The 27,612-nt window shown below is 39.9% G+C and overlaps 1 protein-coding gene across 8 annotated transcripts in view; it reads right to left on the reverse strand.

Moving 5' to 3' along the window:
• Positions 1-27,612, reverse strand: part of SCAI (suppressor of cancer cell invasion) — a 2,763,600-nt gene that overhangs the window by 1,352,092 nt on the left and 1,383,896 nt on the right. For all 8 annotated transcript variants that reach the window (XM_044058030.1, XM_044058027.1, XM_044058025.1 and 5 more), the window contains one exon: positions 19,853-19,951. In XM_044058030.1, coding sequence (XP_043913965.1) covers positions 19,853-19,951 — 99 coding nt within the window. The remainder of the gene's footprint in view (positions 1-19,852; positions 19,952-27,612) is intronic.

Below are 27,612 nucleotides of genomic sequence, written 5' to 3' on the forward strand. Positions count from 1 at the left end.
TTTCATATCTCTGGTGTGTGATTTACAGATGAGCTGCATGTATGTGAATCACTCATAGTGCCATGGTATTCAAGACCACAGCATATAGAATGGCCACTCGCTACCAGTATTCTGACTGCAAGAGTACAATTCACAAAATAAGAAAGAAAAAAAAAGAAAAAAATTAACACCTGCAACATAGAAATGTCATAATATTCTAGTTGTATGTATTCCAACAAGCATAATTTTCAAAGTGCAGTGGCTAGGAGGTGTAGTTAAACAATGAGCAGCCTCCCATTCACGAACAGTCAGAAAAGGATGAATGACTTTTTGCCTTTTCCTGTTCCTTCTCTCTTCTCACTCTGGCAATCCTTCAACTCTCTTCCTCAGTCTAAGCCTCTGTCTTCCACAGTGGCGTCAAACTGACTCAGACAAGTAGGTTTGGAGTATTTTACATCAGGGGTACAAATGGCTATGGGAATACCACCCTCCTTTTCAGGGATTCCTTGTCATCCTGATAAGCTGATGTCCTGTTTTCTCCTTTTTACAGCTAATGGTGGTTTTGTGGGTGACAGAACTTATGCACTCAACCACAATGGGCATAAGGTTTTTATTCACAGGTTTTCTAGTGCCAAACTAAGGAGGAACTTTGAAACCACTCCAAGACCTCCTTTTTTGCAAAGGTCCCAAAATTCTAATTATTCCTGCAAAGGGAATTCTTATTGCAAAGGGTTAACTCTTACCATTTCTGATGGTGCATGTGCGACAGGACGATTTGTGTACGTGAAACAGAATGCTTTTGCTGAACAAGCAAGTTAGCTGGAACAATAAAATAGTTAAAATGTTTCTACCCAGTATTTCTGAAGCAGCATTCTTTCTACTTGTTTTTCCACTGAAAAGTACCTTATTTATTGCTGATGTTGGAAGTAATCTATGCTTTGAAAGTCTTAATTAAGTCATGGTCTCCAGGATCTCAGCAGTTATCACAGACAATACCACAGTGGTACAGAACATAAACAATCAGATCCTTTTCCCTTTGCAGACTTTCTATGACTGCTTGGAGGGGAGGTAGCAACTCAACTCATTATGACTATTCAGGCTACATACATCCTTTTCAGAGGAAACATTGTGGAAGACAAGCTGAGCAGGTCAACCCCTCAGCAATGGAAACTTCAACTGGGGGTCTTTCACAAATTTATCTAGTTGTGGGGACAACCTCTAATAGATCTGTTTGCTTCCTTTTAAAACAAATAATTAAAAAAAAAAACTATTCCACGATTCCTTACAAACAGGCCAAGAAAGATGTTTTTTCATTCCATTTGACGGGACTGTTCCTATATGCTTTCCACTGATTCACAGTATCCTTCTAAAGATTCTCAGGGACTCTCCAAAGATTATGCTGATGACTCCCCTTTGGCCAAGGCAGCAGTGGTTACCTTTCTTTTGAATTCGACCAAGGGCAATTACCACAAGTTTCTCCATAGACTGGATTTACCCACACAAGGCAAGGATTGTTTGATACATCCCAATCTGAAACCACTGCAGCTAATTCTCTGGATGATGGAGCTCTTGATACCTTCTAGGTAGTTTTTTGGAGGACACACAGCAGGATCTATGGAGGTGAAATAAACTGCTGCTAGAAAATTATATACCTGTAAGTAGAAAAGATGTTCTAACTAGTGTCTTTCCGATAACTATGATGTTCTTAAGTCCCAGTTTCCTTTTGTTATTGATTTTGTATCAGTTGTTTTTTGGCCTTTATTATTTCTCTGTCAGAGTTCATTTTTTGCTTTTTCTGCTTATCTGCCCTTAGACGCCCTCCCATTTCTTCCTGACCTCATGTCAAGCAGTTTGCGAAAGTAACCCCCCCCCCCCCACACACACACACCTGCCCACAGTGAAAACCAGTGGTTCCTTTTTGGGCTCTTTATATTATGTTTGAAAAAATTGACATTTCTTCCATTGCAATCAGCTCATTAGGCTGTTTTTGCAATTCTTAATATGGAAAATTGTGCTACTCATTGCTCTAACATCTGCAAGAAGAGTATCTGCGTTATAAATTCTTACAGTAAGTCAGACCTATCTCATTTTCCATGAGGACACATTTTCTTTGAGAAGTAATCTTTCTTTTGTGCCTATTGGCTTCAGATTTTACTTTAAAATAAAACTTTTAATCTCACTGAATTCTTCCCAGAACCTTAGACAAAGGAAGAAAAAATTTTCTTAGTCTGAATGTCCACAGGCATCTCAGATACTACTAGGGCATAATTCTATCCTTCAGGAAAGCCAAACAGCTGTTTGTCTCCTATGAAGGTAAAAGAAAGGACAACAGTATCAAAGCAGAGTTTTCAGGTGGTTGTTTCATGCTTTTTCTTTCTCCTATGCTCAACATATCAAGTCATTTCCAGGCATGGTTAGGGCCTATTCTTCCAGGGCTTCGGCTTAGTCTGTGGCTTTTTGGCAAGGGGTGGACCCTAGAAGTTTTCTTTCAATTTCTGTAAACAACTTTATTGAATTATCACTTGTGACATAGACAAATTTACATGTATATAAAAGTAATCAAACTGTATTAATAAGTTCACGCTTACAAACATATTTATCATATATTGCTATATATTAATATAACCTAAGCAACATTACATAAATGATTCAATTCCTGTCCTTTTTTTAAACAAGAAACATCTTTATTAAACCATCACTTACGACACATGCAATTATACATTTACATAAATGAAAACAAACCACACTGTCACAATCCCAGTTGCAAGCATTTTACATCACAAACCATAATGACACACTCCCAGTTGCAAATATTATACATCACTTATAATGTACCCAATCATTTTCAGTCAAACATTACATTCCTCATTTAAGTCCTGCCTTCTTTTAAACCTCAATCCTCCTCTGCATGTATTGTTCCCACAATTCCCATTTTTTCCTATGTAGTTTGCTCATACCCTTTTCTTAACGTCCCAATTCCAGCTGTTTTATATCTGTTACTATATTCATTACTTCAAGTATTGTTGGTTTAGATTTTGATTTCCATTTTCTAGTAATTGCTTTTATTGGCAGTCATCATAATTATACACAGCGAGGCCTTACCATGTCCAGATCCTAGCAGTTTTCTTGAGACAGCAACTAGGTCCTATGTACATACTTCTACAAATCAAGACAAACTGGACCCCTTTCCACATCCAGATCAGGCTTTGCAAGGACCATTCTCCAGGGGTACCTGGATGCATGAATTCTGTCCTACCTCTATGTTTATATAGTAAGGCTATAGTAAATCTGTCTATTGAACTTAGGCTACTGCTACAGTGATCTTAATGTGGAATATAGTACAGTTGTCTAAATGAATTTACCGTAACAGGAGATGTACTGTTGAAGTTGCCTTCCCCTCCCTCCAGTTCCATTTTTTTCTGTATATTTTGTCAGGGTACGGCTGTATATACCTTGTTTATATAATTACATTGCAAATTCTTTCCTAGCATTTGCTTCTTTCAGGCTCTAGACTTCTTTCCTAGGATAATAATGTTCAGGCAAACTAGACCTTCCACTGAAAGACTTCTCAGACCTCTTGTATCAGAGGCACATGGGATATATGGAAATGACCCTTATGAACATCAGGTGTTTTAGCTATATGGCAATACAAGAGATCTGAGAGGTCACTCAGTGGAAGTTCTAGCTTGCCTGGAGTTTTCATTTAGTCTTTAATGATTGTTTTTTCTGTGTGACCTTCTCACGCATTGTTTTAATTTGTTAGGTGGGATATTCTGCAGTCACCCTAATGGTAATGGACATCAGCTGGGTATAACACCCCTGTGTTTCTTATGCTTAGCCAAACACTCTGCTTGTGCTTTGCTGATGAGGTCATAACAAGGCCGAAATATGCATATCCACAGCTATTGAGGTTTGGCTTTATAGGCCTGAAATTGTCCACTGAAACTACTTAAAAGTAATTAAGTCATGGGCATTCAGAATTGCCATACAGCTGAAACACGTGATGTTCATAGGGTCATAGGTTGGTACTAGGCTATCGGCCCTAGGGCCTATACAAGCCTAGTCATAACAATTCCCTGGATATTTCTTCCCACAACATTTACTTCCCTGGACTGCCGTCTAGCAGGGCAACTGACATGATCCCCAGGGTGAATTCCCTATCTCCCATCCAATCGTCAAGGTTCCTTTTGAAGAGGGCCAATGAGACGCTCTGTTTGTCATGTATGGGCAGTCTATTCCAGAGTATGGGGAGTCTCGGGGTCAGGAACCTATCCCTCCAGCATGTTTTGTTCATTGTGATGACAAGGTTTAGATCCCTGGAGCTTGTGGTTCTGAGGGATTGGGATTTCTTTAAGTGGAGCATGTCCAACAGCTCAGGGTTTGACATCGCCTTGCATGGTAAGCAGAGATCACCTCTGAGTAGACGATATGCCACAGAGTATAGCTGGAGTTTTTTTAGATGGTCAGCATAGGGCATCTGCTTTAGGCCTGTGATTCTTTTAGTGATGTATTTCTGCAACCTTTCCAGCTGTTGCAGATGTCTTGTGAGGTACATACCAAATGGGGCGTTGTACTCTATAATGAGTCTAATGAGGGATGAGTACAGTGGGACAATGACCTCCTTTTTTCTGGATGAAAAGCTCTTAGTGATGAGGTGTGCCACATAGAAGAATTTCCTGACTGTTGTGGCAATGTGGTTATTGAAGGTGAGACCACTGTCCACCTGTGTCCCTAAGTCTCTCATCACACTTTCGGTGTTTAGTGTACTGCCACTTATGTGGTAATTCATGGGTACATGGTTTTTCCCAAAGGGGATAACTATACATTTCTTGGCATTAAGCTTGAGCCCATGGCTCTGGCGCCAAGCATCTGTTTCTGTCAGGCCCTTTTGTAGAATATCCATATCATTTGGGGATTCAATAATGGCTCCCAGTTTGCAGTCATCTGCGAACTTTGTTAGCCAGAGTCCCTTAGTGTTGGCCTGTACTTCAGAGAAGTAGATGCCAAACAAGAGTGGTCCCAGGACTGAACCCTGAGGTACTCCACTTGTCTGGAGCTGGATTTGGAGTCAGCTACTTTTACAGTCTGGGTACTGTAAAAGTAAGCCAGTTGGCAACCCATCAAGTGACGTAGGGATTTATGCCCAGCTTAGTAAGTTTATCTATGATTCCAGAGTGGGGGATGGTGTTGAAGGCCTTGGCGAGGTCCAGATAGGCTGTGTGGACCGCCTTACCCTCGTCTACAACTCTGGAGACTGATTTGAAGAAGTCAATCAGGCTCAGGAGACAAGATTGGCCCTTCACAAACCCAAACTGGGTGGGGTTCAGTGTTTGAAGGTTGCCAGTGTCTTTGTTTATAAGTTTCATGATAATGCGTTCCACGCCTTTGCAGATCAGGCTCGTCAGACTGATGGGACAGTAGTTCCCGGGATCCAAGGTGGATCCCCCCTTGTGGAGTGGGATAACTGTAGCTGTGCGCCACTCAGTAGGCATGAAGCCTGAGGTGAGGCTATGATTAAACATAACAGTTAGGTGAAGTGCCAGTTCATTCTGTAGTTCATGTAGTACACAGCCCGGGATGTCATCTGGTCCCATGGATGCTGTATTCTTAGCTTTGGAGAGTGCGGTTTCTACCTGTGTGGCCGTGATTACTGGAATTAGGCAATCTTTTGGTATTGAGATGGGCCCTTTAGGGGGTGAAGTTGGTAATAAATCGATTTGCCAGGATATTGGCAATATCCTAGGGATCAGTATATTTAATGCCATTCTGTTGTAGCTCAGAGCAGATCTGAGCATTGTCATTTAGATTCTTGACATAACTATACAATGCCTTGTGGTTGTCTTTGGAAACTTTGGCAATTTTATTTTCGTAATCAGCTTTGGAGGATTTTATGAGGGATCTCAGCTTCTGACTGAGGCTGGTAAGGGAGTTTTTTGCATCCTGGGATTTTCCTCTTTTCTGCAACAGTTTCTTCCTTCTGTTGTATAGCTTGTTTATGGCAGGGGACTACCAGATTGGCTTCCTTTTTTTGGAGGAGAGCGTCTTGGTTCTACTTGGGATGGCACGATTCATGCACGAGTGGATGTGCTCATACAGTGCCTTAGTGTAGGATTCAGCAGTCGAACTTTCAGATCTCATCTGCATGGGTGTCATGAAGTTTGTTGCTTCTGACTTGAGTAGCATGAAGTTGGGTTTGGAGAAGTTTTTTTAAGGAGGTTTCCATACTGGGGAGTGGGGGTGGGATATGGATGTCAAGGGTGATTTGCTTATGGTCAGACCTGACCAATGAGGTGGTGACCACTGGTGTGGAGCATCTATCTCCCATGTTGGTAATGACTAGGTCTAGGATATTGGAGCCCCTGGTGGGACAATGGATTAGTTGATCCAGGGCGTTGGAATTTATGAATTCCAAGAACCGTTGGGAAAAGGTGTTGGTACTCGGTAGTTTTCCCAGTTAATGGCAGGGTAGTTGACATTACTCAGTATTAGGGTGTTTGGTTGTATCTTAATATTTTCCAGTATGTTTAGAAAGGTGTGGTAAGAATCATGGGGCATGGTGGGGGATCTGTAGCAAGCTACAATTTGGATTGCAGCCTTACCTAGTGTTAGTTGCACCTAAAGAATTTGAGATGCATTGTGTTGGGCAACTAGCCTGGAGGTGTGAATATCCTTGGTGAATATGGACACTCCTCCACCTTTAGTGTTTCGGTCGTGGATTTGTGGCCGAAAAGTGTGGTAAGAGTTGTAGCCTGGTATTGCAGGGATGCTCTCTGGAGCCTTGAACCAGTTCTCAGTTACTGCACAGATATCGATGTTCTCCATTTTTAGGAGTGCCTCGAGAGAGTGCATTTTGAGGTTTAGACTTCTAGCATTGAGTAGCATTACCTTCAGATTTTGCATGCTTGTATCTGTTATGGTGGTGGTTTTGTCCTTTTAACCTTGCCTGTTGTTCCTCACCCAAATCAATGGTAGTATTGTCATTGATAGAGAACTAGTGGGCACAGCTCATGAGACGAAGGCTGACAGCTGGCAGGTTGGAACACAGAAAGACTAAAGGAAAAAAAGTGAAAAAGGAACAAGTGTAGGCAGAAATGAAGAGAAACAATAGGAAAACAAAAAAAAAAGGAAAAAAATCACATTTAACCCCATTCTCATTAACTGCTGAATAGTTAGTTTAAATCTTGAGCTAGGAAGACAGATAAAAAGGAAGAATTCTAGTGTGATGAAATACAATGTTTTGTGGCTATTGGCTATATTACTTTCTAAATTCTACTGATTCAGAAGATACGTAAGCATGTCAAATAATAAAAGTTTAGGATGTAAGGTCAAATTAATGGTCCATAAGGTACTGGTGAATGTTGCTATCTGAGTTCAGTACCTTTGCTTCTTTGAGCAAGTCCATCAACAGTGTACATGCTGAATTTCTTCAGCACTGCCATTTCAGCAGTTGGATTTGGAAGAGGAATTCATCAAAAATGATGTCAGAACAGAAAACAAAAGTAAGTCTGTAAATTAGACTGGGATCTTTCACAACCACCTGATTTACCACAAAATCAAGTAGATGAGACCTAAATTTAATATCTTATCTGAAGGAAGACAGACTCAAATGTGCACCACCCCCTAAACCCTTCTGTTGCACTGTATTGACAGAACTACATCTACCTGGTGTGGGAATAGAACCCACAGCCTTCTGCATCAAAAGAGAGTCTGCTGCCTATTGCCAATAACACAGTAGGCAACAACCTTAGAGTAAAATAAATTAAGAAAAAAAGGAATGCATATTCTGGTGATGAATCCATTCAACAGGAAAAGTAGTAATCATTAAAACATGTATAGCTAAGCAAAGGTTTAGTACAATTATCTCGAATGCTAACTGAATTAATAAGAAGCGGAGATGAAGTAAAATGACATGGTTGAATAAAAGAAAGCATGTTTATGTTGGGTCAACTGTTTCCATAAAATTCTAGGCACAGCATCTTATCAGAGAAATGTAACAAAGTCTGCATATGACATTATCCCTGGTTAAATAAACACATTGCATAGCACAACCATCAGTACGGGAAATATGTGCATCTTAATAACAAGTTTGAAACTTAATAAAGAAAACATTTACAGCTGCTTCAGTGTAGTAGTTTGTGTAGTACTGGTGTAAGGGACCAACAAACATTTATATTTATAGACTTTGGCAATCAGAAGTGAAATTAACGATGGGCACAGTGGCCGTCACCAAACAGAAAGAGAGTCTCCGGTCCAGCTCACAACTGGGGTGGCTTTAGTGCGAAAGTTCCGCATTCTTCCTGTGTTCTATCAGCGTTCTCTGTGTACACCCGCTTCATCCCACATTCCCAAATACCTGTGAGGTAGATTGGGACTTCTAAAGTTACCTCTAGGTAAAAGTGCCATGGATGGTTGTGGGCATTCGTGGGGTAATCACAGAAGTCGAGTGCAACATGTGAATGCGTTTGGCTGGATAGGTGTTTTGAGATAAGTGCACAATATCTACATCTACGGACTCGCTGTACTGAATCTTGACACTTAAAAATTACAAGTTATCCCATGCATACAATTCTCTGTATAGTTGCCGCCTCATTCGTAGCTAAGTTATGCCATTTGAAATAAAACTGTAATAATACAAAAATAAGTGAACGAAGCCTAAGGACTTGTCATCTGCTGGCACTAGTGCCACCCAGCCTTTACTGATAACGATACCATTAATGAACTAAGTGATATACATTTCATCATGGAAGCAGTCATCTCATAACTTACACACCTGAGAGAGAGAGTACCTAAGGACTTGTCATTTGACAGGACTAGTGCTATCCACCCCCTTAGCGAATGTTTAGCAAGTCACACTGGACTGAAACATTCTCACTGCTGCTTAAGTCTGTTTTCTATGTGCCTGCCCTAATCGCTTCATCTCCCCGCTTTTACTGTAGAAAAAAATGTTTTGCAAACAGTTGCAATGTAGCACGCAGCTGCTAAAGTGCAGACCAACAGACAAACTCTCCATCATTTAAGTTTTACTCTAAAGATACATTTCACTCTCTACTCTTTGCATGAAGGTAGTTAATATATCGGACTACCACATTAAAAAAAATAATTTCCAGCAAACCACACAGGTAGAAATTCAAACAATTCTGCTGAAATCTGAATGTTCAGTTATGCCCGTTAGCAGCTAGTCAGCCCAGGGCATATGCATTACAAATAAGTAAAAGTACACAAAAGAATGTAGCAAACCTGCCTGCACTCTCCCATTTCAATTAAGAGAAACAAACATGGGATGCTGCCTTCTGTTCTAGTCATCAAGAAAACAGCCCAAAAACAAATTATGTTTCAGAAAAGACTACAGTGTTCTTACATCTTTACTTATGTTTTGCAGCGATCTTTACTGAAAGGAAATGAGGCTCCAAACCCCTGGTTGCTTGGCCATCTTCTACAAACTAAGAAAGCAAGAAACCCTCTACTTGGACAAAACAAAAGGAAATGAGGTTGGGGGTGGAGTTGGTACGCAAGTGGTGGCTCGGATTGCAAGAATCCAATTGGCTGCCACCACTTGCTTTATCAAGAACCTTTTACACAGAATTTGTAGTAAAACTTTAATGTGAACTTAATGTAAAAACCCACTGAATCGTAACTATATAATGTAATTTACATGTTCAGTTACGATTTCAGTGTGTTTTACATTAGGCTCAAGTGTAACTGTGAACTACAGTTTCTCGCGCTTCTGGAAGGCACTCAGGGGTAACAGCTTGAAACTAGTATCTTCTCATGGCACGCTCGGTGTTAAGCACACAGACGCCATAAGGTACTCGGGGTTAATGAGTTAATAAGTTCCATGATATGCTACTGGTATTTCAGCATGTGAAACTGGCAATTCAATGCCCTAATGGCGAGAGTTGCAGAGGTGTATACATTTTTACCCAATCTGTCTAAAGCTCGGGAATCCCTGTCCGAAGGGGTGGGATTCTTAGCTGTAGTTGCTTTTACACCTTTGGGCCCCTGGGAAATGACCTCTGGGTCAGGAGTAGGATTTTTGAAAAGAAATTTGTGAGAGTCAGGGACTCTGTAGTACCTATCTAGTTTCCTTGGATCAGGGAGTAAAGTATCAGGAGTTAGACTGGATTCCATAAAGACATCATCCACAGCATCCAGAACAGGAAGAATTGCTAAAGGTCTATGTTGAGGTAAATCTAAAAATTCTCTTGAGTCTCTTTTTGGACTGAGGATAATCCTGGCATTCCCAGTGGAAATGCTCTCTTAAAGTATGAAGGGTTTCACCAAAAGAAAAATCCTCTGGAGGGGAAGCAGTGGAAATGGATTCCTTTGTATCTGAAGCCTCATAAGCAGATAAAAGCATGTCTTCATAATCAGAAACCTCAGAGTCGTTGGACTCTTGGTCAGTTAAACCTGCTGGGGATAGGTCTCTTTTTCCTCTTAGCAGGGGAAGGCTGGCTTCCCCTAATCAGCATAATCAGGTCTTCTGCCATTTTAAGCATTTGATTTTGTGGCAAGGAAGCAGATGCTTGAGCTTGGGTTGTTTTTTTAGGCGTAGCTCATACTCCTGGCCTTAGAAACTCATTAGCTTTACACAGAACTGAAGACGCGAAAAAAGTCAGTGGTTTGTGTCAAATATCGGTAATGCGAAGAACTTCCTCGGAAGCCGGTGCTTGCACAGTGGCTCTGGACCCATCCAAGGTAGAGACATCCGCAGGTTAAGTAGTCAATGAAGAGTCTTGCGGCATACCAGACTCTGAACAAGTCTCGGTAGTAGCTTGCAAATCCACAAAAGCGGGCATTGGGGGCTGCGAAAGCGCCTCAATGAGTACCAGCGAACTGATGACTAGCTTAACAGAAGCATTGTCGGCAGTTTTGGACCTGTGCAGTCTGTCTCTGCCTTTATCCTTACATTTTTTCAGAAGATCGGTAGTCAGATGGCTTACCGAAGCCATTTCTGAATACAGAGATCGAGAGCGAAATTATTTAGCGACAATAAGGGCTTGATGACAAAAAGTCCAGGCGTTGAACAAAGCAAAAAACCGACAGCGAGGTATGTCGTGGTGTGGGCCTAAACAGGTGACGCAGTAAGAATGGAAATCTCAGTCTGGTATTTGCTTTCCACAGGTGAGACAATTGTTAACTTTTTCTGACATTGGTTAGAGCAAGAAAAAAGGATCCCCATCACTTAGCTTTAGAAGACTTCAGCATGATTCAGTTTGGAAACAAAAACTCAGGTAGCGGCCGACCAGCACTCGTGCGAACTGCTTCTGCTTCGTGCTCCTCGGCAAGAAAGACTGATGTAATGACGTCGGCTGCCTGTTTTTATACCCCTGACGACCTGATGTCAGTACTGAAGCAGCAGCAACCAATGCAGAAATACTATGTCTCTGGTATTCGGGCAGATTGAGGGCTACTTGCAGGCAGATAACCCTAGTGTGATGACTGCAACAGTGAAACACGAAGAACATCTAGGCAGCCAGTTTCTCTTTAATCAGACTGTTTCCATGGAAACATGCAGACCAGCTGTAGAACTGCCGCTGAGCATACATGTATTTGCTTGAAAAAAGCCTCATAATATTCAATATTCTTTTTCATTTACCAGCTTACGCTTAACACTTGTTACTAAATCAGTCTAAGGTCCTTAATCCAGTCATTTTCCCATGCAAGAATAAGGAAAAAGTACATTCATTTTTCTTTTGTCATGCTTTTACTCAGGCTTTTTTTCCACTGCATTACCTACATTTCTTAAAACTGAACAGGAACAAAGAGTAGGAAGGTCACACAGAAAAAACAATCAGTAAAATTAAATGAAAACTCCAGTCAAGCTAAAACTGCCACTGAGTGACCTCTCAAACCTCTTATACCAGAGGCACATGGGATATATGCAAATGACCCTTATGAACATCAGGTCTTTTGGCCATATTGGGATTCTGAATGCCCATGACTTATTTCTTTTTAAGTAATTTCTATGGACAACTTAAGACCAATAAAGCCAAACCCCACTAGCTGTGGATATGTCTATTTCGGTCTTGTTATGACCTCATCAGCGCAACAAAAGCAGAGTGTTTGACTAAGCATAAGAAACACAGGGCTGTTATACCCAGCTGATGTCCATTACCATTAGGGTGACTGCAAAATATCTCAACTAACAAACTAAAACAAAGAGTAAGAAGGTCACACAGATAAACCAATCAGTAAAAACTAAATGAAAACTCCAGCCAAGTATTGCTTAGGGTGTATCTTCAACTAATGCTTATTTTTTCATCATGTCTTTGTAAATCATTATATAACATACTTTATAAAGCTTAGTGTGCATCCTTAACTAAGAATGTAATGCTTTTTTTTTTTTCATCTTGAATCTGTAAATCATTTGTAATGTATTTTTGGAGCTTTTCTCTACGAGTCTCTGCTGAAAATGAGCTCATGGCCCAGTCAGACACTATCCAGTAAACACATGTAAAATAAAATAAATAAACAAACAAACACTATACTTCACATCTACTGCTATATATCATATAACCTACGCAACATTACATAAATGATTCAATTCCTGCCTCTTTTTTAAACAAACATCATTATTAAATGATCACTTATGACAAACGCAATCATACATTTATATAAATGAAAACAAACCACACAGACACAATCCTAATTGCAATCATTTTACATCACAAACCATACTGACACACTCAGTTGCAAATATTACACATCCCTTATAATCTACACAACCATTTTCAGTCAAACATTACATAGCTCAAAAGTCCTGATCTCAATTCCAGTTGGTTTATCTCTGTTGCTATATATGCTACTTCTAACATAGCTGGTTAAGATTTTGATTTTCAATTTCTAGTAATTGCTTTTTGGCAGCCACCATAATTATACATTGCAGGGCTTTATCATGTCAAGGCAATTCCGATTCTACATCATAGGTCAGAAAAATCATCTCCCTTGTCACACCAATCTGCCCACCCAGCATCTGACAGTCCATCCCACAGGAAATCCTTAAAGTCGACCAACCCACTGGACTCCCAGAAAATATGTTCCTAAGTACCTCTTTCTTCACCTTCACACCTCCAATATTTGCTGTCTACCTGAGGAAAAATTCTCTGCAGTCTACTTGGGGTATAAAAATGTCTATGTATGTAAACATTTCAAAGCAAAAATCCTAAGTCTTCTAGATTTTGTTGCATATTTGGGGGAGACACGTATATCCTCCCATTGTTTCTTTCTGAATTGCTTATCCAGCATCTCTTCCCAATCTTTTCTAACCTCCTCTGATTGATTCTTATAGTTATCATTCAAAATTGTATATGCTCTACTAATTATTCCTTTTTTAACGGCAGCTTCAATTCTAGATTCTATTAAAAACTCTACCAGTGCTGGCATTCATTTAAGATCTCCCTTAGAACTAGCCAGTCTTCTAGTTTTAGTGCTCATAACTGTTTCTGTTCCCTTGAATGAGCCAGTCTTCTAGTTTCAGCACTCAAAACTGTTCATGTTCCCTTAAAACTAGCCAATCTTCTAGTTTTAGCACTCAGAACTATTTCTGCATCCTTAAACTAGCCAGTCTTCTAGTTTTAGCACTCATAACTGGTGCTCCACACCTGTCAAACTCTGGCTGCAAGCACTAAATAATCTACAAATTACTGCAGCACTCAACTTTCCTCACTAATCAAGAGGAAATTAGCTCCCAGTACTTAAATTAATAAGCACTAATCAGGCATGTCCAAGGTCAGCTCCTGGTGTTTTCTCCTGTCCACCTGATGAATCTGGGCATCTTGGGGCAATGTAGAAAATGCCTCATGTACAATGACAACCCTCTCCTCCTACCATCCAACACTACAACCTGTAAGAGATGCACTTATATAGCCAAACTGGAAGCCAATCCCTCTCGATCCAAGACTGGACTAGATGGTCAAGAGGAGAAGGTTAACACCACACTGCACTCAACACATAGTCCACCAAAACTTGCACCTCCCAAACTCACACATAGCAATACAAAACACACACCTACATTCATGGAGGTTCTCAATAAAAATCTGCCCAAACAACAGAGACCTCCAAACCTGAAATGCAAGCAACCACCCCCCCACATTACCTGAACGACACATAACCCACAAAATCAGTGTGCCACTCAACCTCAGCCCATAAGGCAAAATAACGTACCCAGCACACTAGTCTTTGGTGACACACTGATGTCCCCCTCACCAGGCCGAACAAGGAGAAAGTCACTGTCAGCTGCCTGTCGGGTGCCAGGATCCACCATATAACACACTCACTCAGGTCACGCCACAACAAGTACAAGTATGACTCCGTCATTGCCAATGTTGGAGTGAATGACCTGAGACGTACCTCCCTGGACTACATGAAGAGAGACATGGAGGAGCTCTCCGACCATGTGCCCCAGGCAGGTATGACACTAGCCCTGAGTAGCATCCTGCCATCGCCCACAATGATGCCACAGTACAGGAACAAAATGACTGACTTCAACAATTGACTAAGATTCTGGTGTCATTCCAAGGGGATCCAGTATCTGTCTGCCTGGGAAGACATGATTGACATGCCATGATGCTTTGCCAGAGATGGCCTGCACCTGTCACCGCTGGGATTCCGGATACTGGCTAAGGCTCTTGCTGCCCCTATGGAGCCTTTTTTAGGCGAGGCTCAAACTTCAAATGCACCACCATAGTAGACATAAAAAGCAAAATCTAAGGGTAATGGTACTCAATGTTAGAAGTCTAAACCTCAAAATGCACACACTTGAGGCAATCCTTAAGATGGAGAACATCGACATCTGTGCACTGACAGAGACCTGGTTTAAGGTTCCAGAGAGCACCCCTGCATTACCAGGTTACAATTCTTACCACACCTTTTGGCCACCCAACCTGGACTGTAATACTAAAGGAGGAGGTGTGCCCATATTCATAAAGGATATCCACACCTCCAGGCTAGTGGCTCAACATAATGCCTCCGAAATTATCCAAGTACAATTAACACTGGGCAAGACTGCAATTCAGATTGTAGCATGTTACAGATCCCCTGCCATGCCCCAGGACACCCACTCCATGTTTCTTGATATACTGGATAATATTAAGATACAGCCCAATACCCTAATTTTGGGAGATTTCAACTACCCCTCCATCAACTGGTAAAACTACTCATGTACTAACTCATTTGCACAACGTTTTCTGGAATTCATCAATTCCAATGCCCTGAACCAGCTTGTCCATACCCATACCAGGGGTAGCAACATCCTGGACCTGGTCGTTACCAATATGGGTAATAGATGCTCCACACCAGAGGTCAACTCCTCGCTGGTCAGGTCCGACCACAAGCTAATCACCCTAGACATCCATAAACCGTCCCCTCCCCCCCATTAAGGAAACCACCGTAAAAAATTTATCCAAAGCTACCTTCATGCTTCTTAAGTCAGAAGTGGCAAACTTCATTACACCCACACAAATGGGAAATAGTGGCATGACTGCTGAATCATATACAAATGCACTGTATAAGCGCACACACACACACACACACACACACACACACACACACACACACACACACACGAGTGCATGGACCATGCCACCCCCAACAGAACCAAGACACTATCCTCCAGAAAAAGGAAGCCAATCTGGTGGTCCCCTGCCATAAACAAGCTCTACAACAGAAGGAAGAAACTGTTGCAGAAAAGAGTAAAATCCCATGACTGCAGGAACTCCCTGGTCAGCAAGAAGATGAGATCCCTCATAAAATCCTCCAAAGCTAGTTATGAAAATAAAAGCACCTTGGATTCTAAAGACAACCACAAAGCCTTCTACAGCTATGTCAAGAATCTCAATGGCAACACTCAGATCTGCTCTGAACTACAGCACAATGGCACTACATTTACCGAACCAACTGATATTGTCAACATCCTGGCAGGTTCAGTGCTAACTTCACCCCCCTCCTCACCCCCCAAAGGGCTCATCCCCATACCGGATGATTGCAAACTCCTGAAATCACGGCCGCACAGGTGAAGACCACACTCTCCAAAGCCAAGAACACAGCATCTATGGGACCGGGCAACATGCCAGGATGCATTCTGCATGAACTACAGAACAAACTGGCACCCCACCTAAGTACCATGTTCAACCATAGCCTCACTTCAGGCTTTGTGTCTAAGGAGTGGCACACAGCGACAGTTATCCCACTCCACAAAGGGGGTGCCACCACAGACCCTAGGAACTACCGCCCCATTAGCCCGATAAACCTGGTCTGCAAGACCATGGAATGCATCATCCTACAGCTTATAAACAAAGACATAGGTAACTGCCAAACTCTGGACCCCACTCAGTTTGGGTTTGTAAAGGGTAGACCATGCCTCCTAAACCTGACTGACTTCTTCGAAGCAGTCACTAGAGCCGAAGACAAGGGTAAGGTAGTGCAGACTGCCTATCTTGACCTTGCCAAGGCTTTTGACACCATCCCCCACACTCTGGTATTATAGATAAACTCACTGGACTAGACATAAATACCTATGTCACAAGATGGGTGGTCAACTGGCTCACTGTCAGAACCCACACAGTGAAAGTAGCAGACTCCAAATCTGACTTCAGACCAGTGACAAGCGGAGTACCACAGGGTTCGGTCCTGGGTCCTCTCCTGTTCGGTATCTACTTCTCTGAAGTACAAGCAAATGCAGCTGGTCTCTGGCTAATGAAATTCGCAGATGACTGCAAACTAGGAGCCATAACTGATTCAACTAAGGATGTGGACATTCTACAAAGAGGCCTCACTGAGACTGATGCTTGGTGTCAAAGTCATGGCCTAAAGCTCAATGCCAAGAAGTGCATTGTCATCCCCTTTGGGAAAAATACCGTACCCATGAACTACCACACAGACGGTAGCCTACTAAACACTGAAAGTGTGATAAAAGACCTTGGGACACAGGTGAATAGTAGTCTCTCTTTTGATAATCACGTCGTCACAGTAGTCAGGAAAAGTGGAAAGACCACAGAATACTCACTAAGAGGATTACTGGCCTCAAACAGATGCCATACACCGACCGTCTCAAAAAACTCCAACTGTACTCCGTCACATATTGCCTTCTCTGAAGCGACCTCTGCCTAACGTACAAAGCCACGTCTAACCCAAATCTGATGGACATGCTACACTTAAAGAAATACCAGTCTCTCTGAGCCACATGCTCCAGGGACCTAAACCTTTACACCACAATAAACAGAACATGCTGGAGGGATAGATTCCTGTCCCAGAGACTTCCCATACTCTGGAACAAACTAGCTCTGGAATAGGCTGCCCCTTCATGTCAAGCAAAGCTCCTCATTAGCCCTCTTTAGGAGAAATCTTGACAATTGGATGGGTAATAGGAAATTCACCCCAAGAATCACTGCTGTGGCTCTGCTCAACAGGGGCACAGGAAAATAATTTTCTTGGGTGGCGAAAGCCAGGGAACCCATTGCGCTAGGCTTGTATAGACCTATGAATATCCATATTTCTTTCTCTTTGTCTATACTCTGATATCAATCTTTCTCCATTCCAGTGTTTGCTTAGTTCTTAGAATACTTTCTGGATATAACATTCTGTACTGTTATTGTCATCCTCCTTAAAGGCCTGCATCCAAAATCTCAGTCTCTAAGTCTCTATAAGACTAAACGGACTAAAAACATTTTAGCTGCTTGTATCTTACTATATATATATATATATATATATATATATACATATGTATATATATATATATATATATATATATATATATATATATATATATATATATCCATATAACAAAGCTTCCATTTTCTCAGTTTTTGTATTCTCTTTTGTTTAGTCTCTTTCCACATATCCTCAGCTGCCACACCAGAATAATTTTTAATCCATACTCTTAAATACTTTATCATATCCCCATAAATATGGATATTGCTGAATCAATTCGTGTGTGGGTACATAATTTACCGCTATTGCCTTGGTTTTAGCTTCATTAATTTTATATCCTGAAAAGATATGAAATTGTTTTAAAATGTTCCACAACACTGTAATATCTCTTTATGGTTTTGTCAGGTATAAAATAATATCATCTGCAAACACAGCCAGCTTTTCTTGACTACCGTACCAATTATATCCTTGAATTTCTGAGTTCCCTTTTTCTTTACCAGTGGTTCTAAATAACAAAGGGAAAAGAGGAAGAGATTCACCAGCAATGATAAGAGTGACACTGAAAATGAAGGCTGGTGAATCTCTTTTTCACTGGTTTTGTGACAAGCTTTGTTACATCTACACAGGGAGTTAATCTGAAGCTCTGTTTTTAAATGAACTTGAAGAGGGCTTGCTCTTTTTCTGAGGTTACCTCTTTTTCATCGTGTTACTTTAGATGTGTCTGTCTTCTCTTCCACTTTATGTTTAGACAGCTTTTTTCAGTATTGTTCTACTTTCTTTAATCTCTTCTATGTTAAATACACTGAAAGTAATATAATTCTTCAGAGTCTAGTGACTCTGTTAAACTTTAAATTTGTTTGTTTGTGTCTTTCGGCTTTTCCCGGTTAGGGGTCGCCACAGCGGAATTCCGGTCCGCTAATGATTGGTAGTTGATTTTTACGTGTCGAGTTACCAGCCCTGACACAACCTTTAACGAAGGTACGCCCATTCACGCACATCTCCACGCAGAAGACGCTCTAGCTGAGAATCGAACCGGACTGCGTCTTACTGTGAGTTGACAATGCTACTGCAGCACCACCACCGCGAATCTGTTAAACTTTAAATACATTCCTTTATTTTCTGTGCAAAGGTTGGGCCCTAAGCAAAAAGACCGATTGTGTACGTCTACTAACAGCAAACGTATTCACTGACTTTAAAGAGGAAGACATAACATTAAATCATAAGGCTCTGAAAAAAAAGCAGTTTACACCTTTTCTGTTAAAAAAGGCATACAAACATAGGGAGTGAGATTAGGGACTCATCCTCAAAACCCTTTGTGGCTACCTGTAAGATGGCTCCTGTGGTTGGTCACTGAGGTATGGGAGGGCTGCCAGTCTGCAAGCAACAGGGAAGAAACAAAATACATAAAAATAAAAAACAATTCCTAGTACAGAACAATTATAGCATAATCAGCCAAATGTTCCTGATCAAAAACACTAGAAAATGAAACAAAATAGGCAATACTAGAAAGCTGAATGCATTTTTCTGGTGGTGGGGGGTTGTTCACATACTCCATGCAGTGGGCTATGTATCCTGCACCCTAAATAGAATCAACTCTGAATTTTCTGTCTCAGGTGAAAGGGGAAAATCCCTTCAAAGGCTTTCTTTTGCCATCTTGTTCTTCCACAAATACTGTAATTTTAAAGGAATGGCTTTTGGTTGCATATCCCTGCTTTCATTAAAACATATATACTTGTTGCTTTCTCCAGAGAATACTGTGAAAAGAAACAAAACCACTATGTTGTTACACGAGATTTCATGTTGCTGTTAATCTTTGCTGTGCACATCAATGAAAAAGGAAACAAGAAAAGTCAAAATATCTCAACTTTTAGGTCAAGCTTGGGGTAGCACACACCAGCTAAAAACCACAGTGTCAATGGTCTAAAATGTTATAATAAATAGTTCTACATGCTTAATTGTTGTTACTCAGCAAATAGGTTTATCACAACATAATTCATAAACCACAGTCATTATTACCCTTTTTGCCACCCTAGAAATCAATATAATAATGCATATTCATATTAACAGAATATTTGCAGCACCGTCACAACACAAGTCATAAACCACAGCCATTATTACCCTCTGTGCCACTCTAGAAATCAGTATAATTATGCATATTCATATTAACATAATATTTTGCATATTACAAGCAAAACATATGACATCTAAATATTATATGTTATCATACCTGTCTTCTTTATTGACCTGAGAGTAATAAGATCTCTGTCTTATTGCAGAATAGAAAGAAAAGGCCTCATTCAAATAACTGGTTTCAGAAGTGCGAAGGCTGTGAGGAAGAAAAAGCATAGCTTGACACTTGTTGACTAGGAAGAGATAATAGAATATGATGTCTCACATTTTAAAATGAATATCTGTCAGTGTAAAACAAAACAAGATTCATTTTGTTTGCTTCTTTGCTAATTATTCACTTCACCACTGTAAATTCTCATAAATGACTGCATTTTTTGTGTGCATTAACAAGAGTGTCTAGAAAATGGCAGCAAATGGTAGAAAGGTGGGTCTATATTATATCATCGAACGCTTAAAAAAGCGAACGCTGATTGATCGACCTAATTTAAGTGAAAGCTTACAATCTCGAACTGTCAGATCAGTGATTTTTTTCCCCAGGGAAAAAAATCGCTGATCCAAAACACATACACACAGCACAAGCACACCAAACAAACAGAAATCCACACACATACACCTAAAATCTGATACCTAACCCTACACTAAACTATGCACACACCACTAACTACCCACTTACCTTAACCCAAACCCTAACCCTAAGGTCCGTCACTATCGCACACTCACCTCACTCACTCCCTAACCCTAACTCACTTAAATCCGCTCTAACCCTCATGTCCACTCAATCGGACACACACCTAACCCGAGCCCTAACTCTAACTCACCTAAATCACCCTAACACTCACATCCACACAATCGCACACTTACCTGAATACGACCGGTAACTTTCCACCATAACACTGAAAATACCGAAGCAACAGAAACGGACAACAGAATTCTTTCCCTACGAAAAAAATTTGAGTTTCTGCTGCTTCGATATTTTGCAGTTTCGCGAAAATAAGTTTGATCAATCAGCATTGCTTTTTTAAGCGTTCGAGGATATAATATAGACCCAGAAAGGCAGTAGGAGGCCAGAATGACTAATGTAAAGTCTTCTGCAAATGTGAGGTTAGATTGCTTGGCAGAATCTTACATTTTAGTTAAGAAATGCCTCACAATCGGTATCTGACTGAAGCCTGGAAAATAAGATAAAAATACAAGTAAACCATGGCAAATTAATGAAACACAAAAAACCCATAGTTACTAGACTATTCTAAGAAACAGGAAATAGTGTGCTTTGATGCAAAAAACAGTTTTTAGTTGCTTCTTGATCAATGGCACACTCAATCATTGGAAACAGCAATGCAAAATGGGATATGTTACCAGATAATTTGCTAAATTACTCCATTTTCTGACACATCCTGATAGCAAATGTGAAAATTGATGCAAATAAGCTGAAGAAGAGAGGTAGAAGAATTCCACAGTATTAGGTCACATACTCAGATTCCCTTCATAGGTAGATAACTAGGCTATTGGTCCTAGGGCCTATATAAGTCTAGCCAAAAAGGTACCCTGGCTTTCGCCACCCAAGAAAATTATTTTCCTGTGTCCCTGTTGAGCCGAGCCCCAGAAGTGATCCCCGGGGTGAATTTCCTATTTCCCATCCAATCATCGAGATTTTTCTTGAAGAGTGCTAATGAGGAGCTTTGTTTGATATAGATAGCTAGTTTGTTCCAGAGTATGGGAAGTCTCGGGACAGGACTTTATCCCTCCAGCATGTTCTGTTTATTCTGGTGACAAGGTTTAGGACTCTAGAGCGTGTAGCTCGGAGGGATTGGGATTTTTTTTAAGTGGAGCATGTCCAACAGCTGTGGTTTGAAATAGCTTTGTATGTTAGGCAGATATCGCCTCTGATTAGGCGATATGTGACAGAGTAAAGCTGGAGGTTTTTGAGACGGTCTGCATAGGGCATCTGTTTGAGGCCGATAATCCTCTTTGTGAGGTATTTCTGCAGCCTTTCCAGTTGTTGTAGATGTCTTGTGAGGTACATACCAAAATGGGCATTATACTCTATAATGGGTCTAATGATTGACAAGTAGAGGGGAACAATGACCTCTTTTTTCCTGGATTAGAATTTATGGATTTATATTACTAACCAGCAGTAAACAGACTGTAGAAGGGGATATGAAGAAATAGGTGTATAAAGTGCAGGAGGAGCACACAGAGCTTTGTAGGGTGGTAGTGAACAAACAGCATGTCAGAAAGTGACAAAGTTCCAGAATGAGTAGCTGTACATTAACAAGCACGTAACAATGTGAGCTCTTCAAAAGACAGAAAACCAGTTAGCACAGATGAGTGATATGGTGATATTCCTGTGCAAAGGTTAGTAGTATGAATCCATAAATTTAGTAATGGCACCTAAAACATGGAGAACTTTGTAGTTAAAGTAGAAATTACAGTTATAAAAATAAACAGTATAACAGTACATATTCTAATAAATCACTGTTTTAGTAGTGTAAGATATATGGGTTATATCCTTGCCTAGGATATGACCACCATTCATCTTTCAAAGCTTCAAGGCACCTTCCATGTGTCCAAACTGCCAATGCCTCAAGCACAGCCATACAAGAGGCAGCTTAAATGCTAAACATTTTTAGAGCTTTATTGTGTCAAAAAGGGAGCATACAGTCCTGAAAGGAAATATGCTAGGAAAGGAACAAATAAAAAAAACAATGTAACTATACACACAAGGGTATGTGTACACAGACAGAGAGAGAGAGAGAGAGAGAGACAGAAACACACACACATCTACCATAACAATATGTTCTAATAGATATGCATGTATGTACGTATACGGGAGCGCTACAGAATCCTGAAAGCCCAAAATCCTGAAGACCAAAATCCTGAGACCAAAATCTTGAAAGTTCAAAATACTGAAAACTCAAAAAACTGAAAATTCAAAATACTGAAAACACACAGGATAACAACACTTACTGTATTCCAGCACAAGTACATATAGAAACATATTACTCTTCAACTATACGCAGGGGGGCAAGCCCCCCTGCACCCCCCACACCCTCTGCTACTTAAATATATCACCTCCAAAATTGCACTTCACTACAGTAAGTGCAATCTCGGAGTTGATATATTTAAGTAGTAGGGGGTGTGAGGGGGTGCAGCCCCCCCACATGTGGGTGCAGGGGTGCTTGCCCCCCTGCTTATACTTGGAGAAGAGTAATATGGTTTGTGTTTTATTTGTTTCTCTATGTACTTGTGCTGGAATATAGTAAGTGTTGGTATCTTGTGAGTTTTCAGTATTGTGAACTTTCAAGATTTTGGGCTTTCAGGATGCTGTAGCGCTCCCACATATACATACATACATACATATTTATTACAGCATACTGTTATGGTAAGCTTATTTACTCAACGGATGAGCTGGTTCAAATGGAAGAAATATTAACTTTTCAGGGATAGGATTAAGATCCCAAACAGGAACTACCTGTTAGATGGATATGTTAAACCCCTTTCAAAAACTGCTCAACTTGAGGACAGTATGCGTGGGGGGGGGGGGGGGGTGTCTAAGGGCAGATAAGAAAAAATAGCTGAAAAAGGAACTTTGATAGAGGAATAAGACAGGCCAGAGGATAACATACAAATAATAATAAAGAGGTAACCACATCCTCATTACAGTGGCAACAACTAGAACATTTTTTCCATTCACACATATACAATTTTCCAATAGCACTTTTTTCACCTCCTTTAATATCGTCTGCATATTTTCAGAAATAAAGGTGCCTAAACGGTATAAAAACTCATTCGGGCAGTTAGCTTAAGTGTTTTTATGTTGTGGCATATTAGACAGCCCCTGTTTTCTGTGAATAAATTCGGTCTGTAAGAAAGCCTACAGCAACTGTCCTTGACCATCTTCAGAAGAAGAGAGGACGTCTGTTGCCTGGGCTGCAAAGAAGTCACCACCACAATCTTTTGAGACTCCCCTTTGGATCTTTAGATGAACTGGCTATCAGTGGAAAGGGTGGAGAGCCATACAGGTACACTGCCATCCAAGGGAATGAGAAGCATCTGTCTTCCCATGTATGCAAGGAATCCTGCAGCAGAATTTCTTTAACTGCTTGTTTGGAAAGGAGGCAAACAAATCTATTTGACATGTTCCCCACAGTTGGATCAATTCCTGGGAGACCCACTGGTGTAATTTCCATTTGTGGCAGTATGTCCTGGTTTCTCTCAGGTTGTCTGCTACAAAGTTTTGCTCTGCTGGAATGCATGAAGCCTGAAGAGTCAGACTGGGATAATTTCTGCCTCCCAGGCAAACATAAATATACACAAGGGATAAGATTTCATACCCCTTGTTTGTTTATGAACCACATTGCTGAGATATTGTCTGTGATAACTTGCAGAGGTCCTACAGACTAGAGATGATTTAAGCCCATTAAAGCATTGATAACTGCTAGCATCTCTCTGATATTTATGTATTTTTATCTGCCCTTGGAATTCCACAGACATTAAGCTTTCACCTCTTGAGTCGGCTCCTCAAGCAAAGTCTGAAGTGTCTGCTGTGACAGACTAGAAGGGAGGCTGAAGGGAGAAAGGGAAACATGGACTGATAGATAACTGGTCCACCCACCAGAATAACGCTCTTCTGACAAATCCTATAACTTGAATCTGAAAAGATAAGGGGGTGCTGAGCCTGAGTCTAGACTGATCTGATGAACCACTGAATTCTTCTGCTGTGAAGTCTGGCTAAAGGAATCATGAGAATCATAGAAGCCATAAAACCTAGAATCCTATGAAATTTCCTGGCAGAAGCCTGAGATTGGATGGAGAAGTACTGGAAGATTTCCTTGTACTGTTTCACCCTGTCTAAAGGAAGAACAGGGCTTTGAAATTTCTTACCAGAAAACACCCCCAGAAAAATCATAGGCCTTGCTGAGTCTAATTACCCTCTTTCAGCTCTTTATTAACTGCTATCCACAACTTCTCCTCTGGTTGATAAAAATATGCCTAACCTGTGTATAAGACTAAAGGGACTAAACACATTTAACTCTTGCATCTTACTAGCCATATCCATATAACAGAGCTTCTAATTTATCTGTTTTTACATTATCTTTTGTTTAGTCTTTTCCCACATATCCTTAGCTGCCACACCAGAATCATTTTTAATCCACACTCTTAAATACTTCATTTTATCATGTCCCCATAAATATGGATATCGTTGAACAAATTTGTGGGCATATACATAATTTACAGCTATTGCTTTTATTTTTAGCTTCACTAATTTTGTATCCCAAAAAGATATGAAACTGCTTCAAAATGTTCCACAACACTAAAATGTCCTTTTCTGGCTTTATTAGATATAAAATAATATCATCTGCAAGTAGAGTCAGCTTTTCCAGACTACCACACAAATTATATCCTTGAATTTCTGAGTCCCTTATTTTCCAGCTTTTGTGTTCCATGCACACACTATTTGGCACACTGGATTTTTCATGCAGTTCTTTCTTGTCTTATCTATTTCAGCCTATGTCACATCTTACAAAACCTTTTGTTTTACTGAAAGCCCTCAAACAACAAAAAAACAAACATACTCCCAATACCTCCTTAAAACCTATTAACTTAATACTAACATGTAAACCTATGTACATCTTCAAATATTGAAGTTTTACCCTTCTAATAGGATCAAATGTCCCACACTGACAGAGTTCAGTTAACCTAAAAGAAAGGTTATCCATGCTAAGACGCATAGTGCAGCCTTTGCTTCTACTAAGTGCTGTCTGGTTTTGTCTTATCTTTATAGCTCTCAGCATCTGAGAAATTCAAGCGCTTTACTGATGATTTGGTTATTTTCTGGAGTGGCACTATGGAAGTTTTGAAGTTGTTTATTGTTTATGTAAATAGTGTAACAGATTATTTGAGATTTACTTTTAAGGTAGAAATGGAATGTATACATTTTTAGATTTAACAATTTATAAATTTATGCATAAACTAAGAGTAAAGGTTTTTAAGAAGGATGTTCAAAGCAATGGTTATCTGCATTATAACAGCATGCATTGTTTAAATCTTAAGAAAAATATTAACAGTCAATTTTAAAAACTAAAAAAATATTATAATAAGAGAAAATCTGTTTTTTGTTTCTAAAACAGAAAAAAAATTAAAAGCATTTCCATAAAAAGAATTTTTGTGTGAAGTTCTGGTGTGTTAGTTAAAGGGATGTACAAATGTGTTAGTTGTAACTATTGTAAGCACATGTTAGAAGGAGGCAAAATTCAGATGAGAGCAAGCAATTTTGAAATAAGTTTAACAAATAAATATACTTATAAATCTAAATTTGTTGTATACATTGCCTTGTGTGGGCTCTGTTCTGCCTTTTATATAGGTAGAACAGTAAGAGAATTTCATTTGAGTGTGTATGAGCATCCGAATGGTGCTGAAAAATTGGATTTAAGCTATGTTTTAGCAAAACATGCTCGTAAATCTCATAAAGATACTGTTACCAAAGTGTATTTTAAATTTTCTACTACAGGTCAAGTTTTTAATTATAAAAGAAAGATTTGATGCTGAGGATGAACTTGATTGGAGAAGAATACTGTTGGCAAATAAGACTGAATGCCTACAGTTTTCCTGGCATCAGTGATAGGGAAAACTAAAAACCTCAGCTTTGGCCGGCTAAGAACTTGGTTATATTCAACTGGACGTATAAGAGAATTTAAGTACCTTTATCTGCACTTTTTTTTAAAAAAATACAGTATTTAATTTGATTTAAACTGTGTTGAAGGAATATTTAACTGAACTGGCAGTTTTAACTCTGCTGTTTGTTATTTGCTAGTAATTACAGGTGTGGGGGTAGCCACATTCTTTGATTTCCTGTCCTTGCCTTTTTAAGTGGTACAGTGTGACATATTTTCTGCTTAAAAACCTCAGCTTTGGCCGGCTAAGAACTTGGTTATATTCAACTGGACATATAAGAGAATTTAAGTACCTTTATCTGCACTTTTTTAAAAAAAATACAGTATTTAATTTGATTTAAACTGTGTTGAAGGAATATTTAACTGAATTGGGAGTTTTAACTCTGCTGTTTGTTATTTGCTAGTAATTACAGGTGTGGGGGTAGCCACATTCTTTGATTTCCTGTCCTTGCCTTTTTAAGTGGTACAGTGTGACATATTTTCTGTTTAAAAACCTCAGCTTTGGCCAGCTAAGAACTTGGATATATTCAACTGGACGTATAAGAGAATTTAAGAACCTTTATCTGCACTTTTTTAAAAAAAAAATACAGTATTTAATTTGATTTAAACTGTGTTGAAGGAATATTTAACTGAACTGGCAGTTTTAACTCTGCTGTTTGTTATTTGCTAGTAATTACAGGTGTGGGGGTAGCCACATTCTTTGATTTCCTGTCCTTGCCTTTTTAAGTGGTACAGTGTGACATATTTTCTGCTTAAAAGCCTCAGCTTTGGCCGGCTAAGAACTTGGTTATATTCAACTGGACGTATAAGAGAATTTAAGTACCTTTATCTGCACTTTTTTTTTTTAAAAATACAGTATTTAATTTGATTTAAACTGTGTTGAAGGAATATTTAACTGAACTGGCAGTTTTAACTCTGCTGTTTGTTATTTGCTAGTAATTACAGGTGTGGGGGTGGCCACATTCTTTGATTTCCTGTCCTTGCCTTTTTAAGTGGTACAGTGTGACATATTTTCTGCTTAAAAACCTCAGCTTTGGCCGGCTAAGAACTTGGTTATATTCAACTGGACGTATAAGAGAATTTAAGTAACTTTATCTGCACTTTTTTTTAAAAAAAATACAGTATTTAATTTGATTTAAACTGTGTTGAAGGAATATTTAACTGAACTGGCAGTTTTAACTCT

Source organism: Protopterus annectens, chromosome 16.part0, assembly GCF_019279795.1.
Source record: "Protopterus annectens isolate FY-2018-M chromosome 16.part0, PAN1.0, whole genome shotgun sequence".
Taxonomy (NCBI): Eukaryota; Metazoa; Chordata; order Ceratodontiformes; family Protopteridae; genus Protopterus; species Protopterus annectens.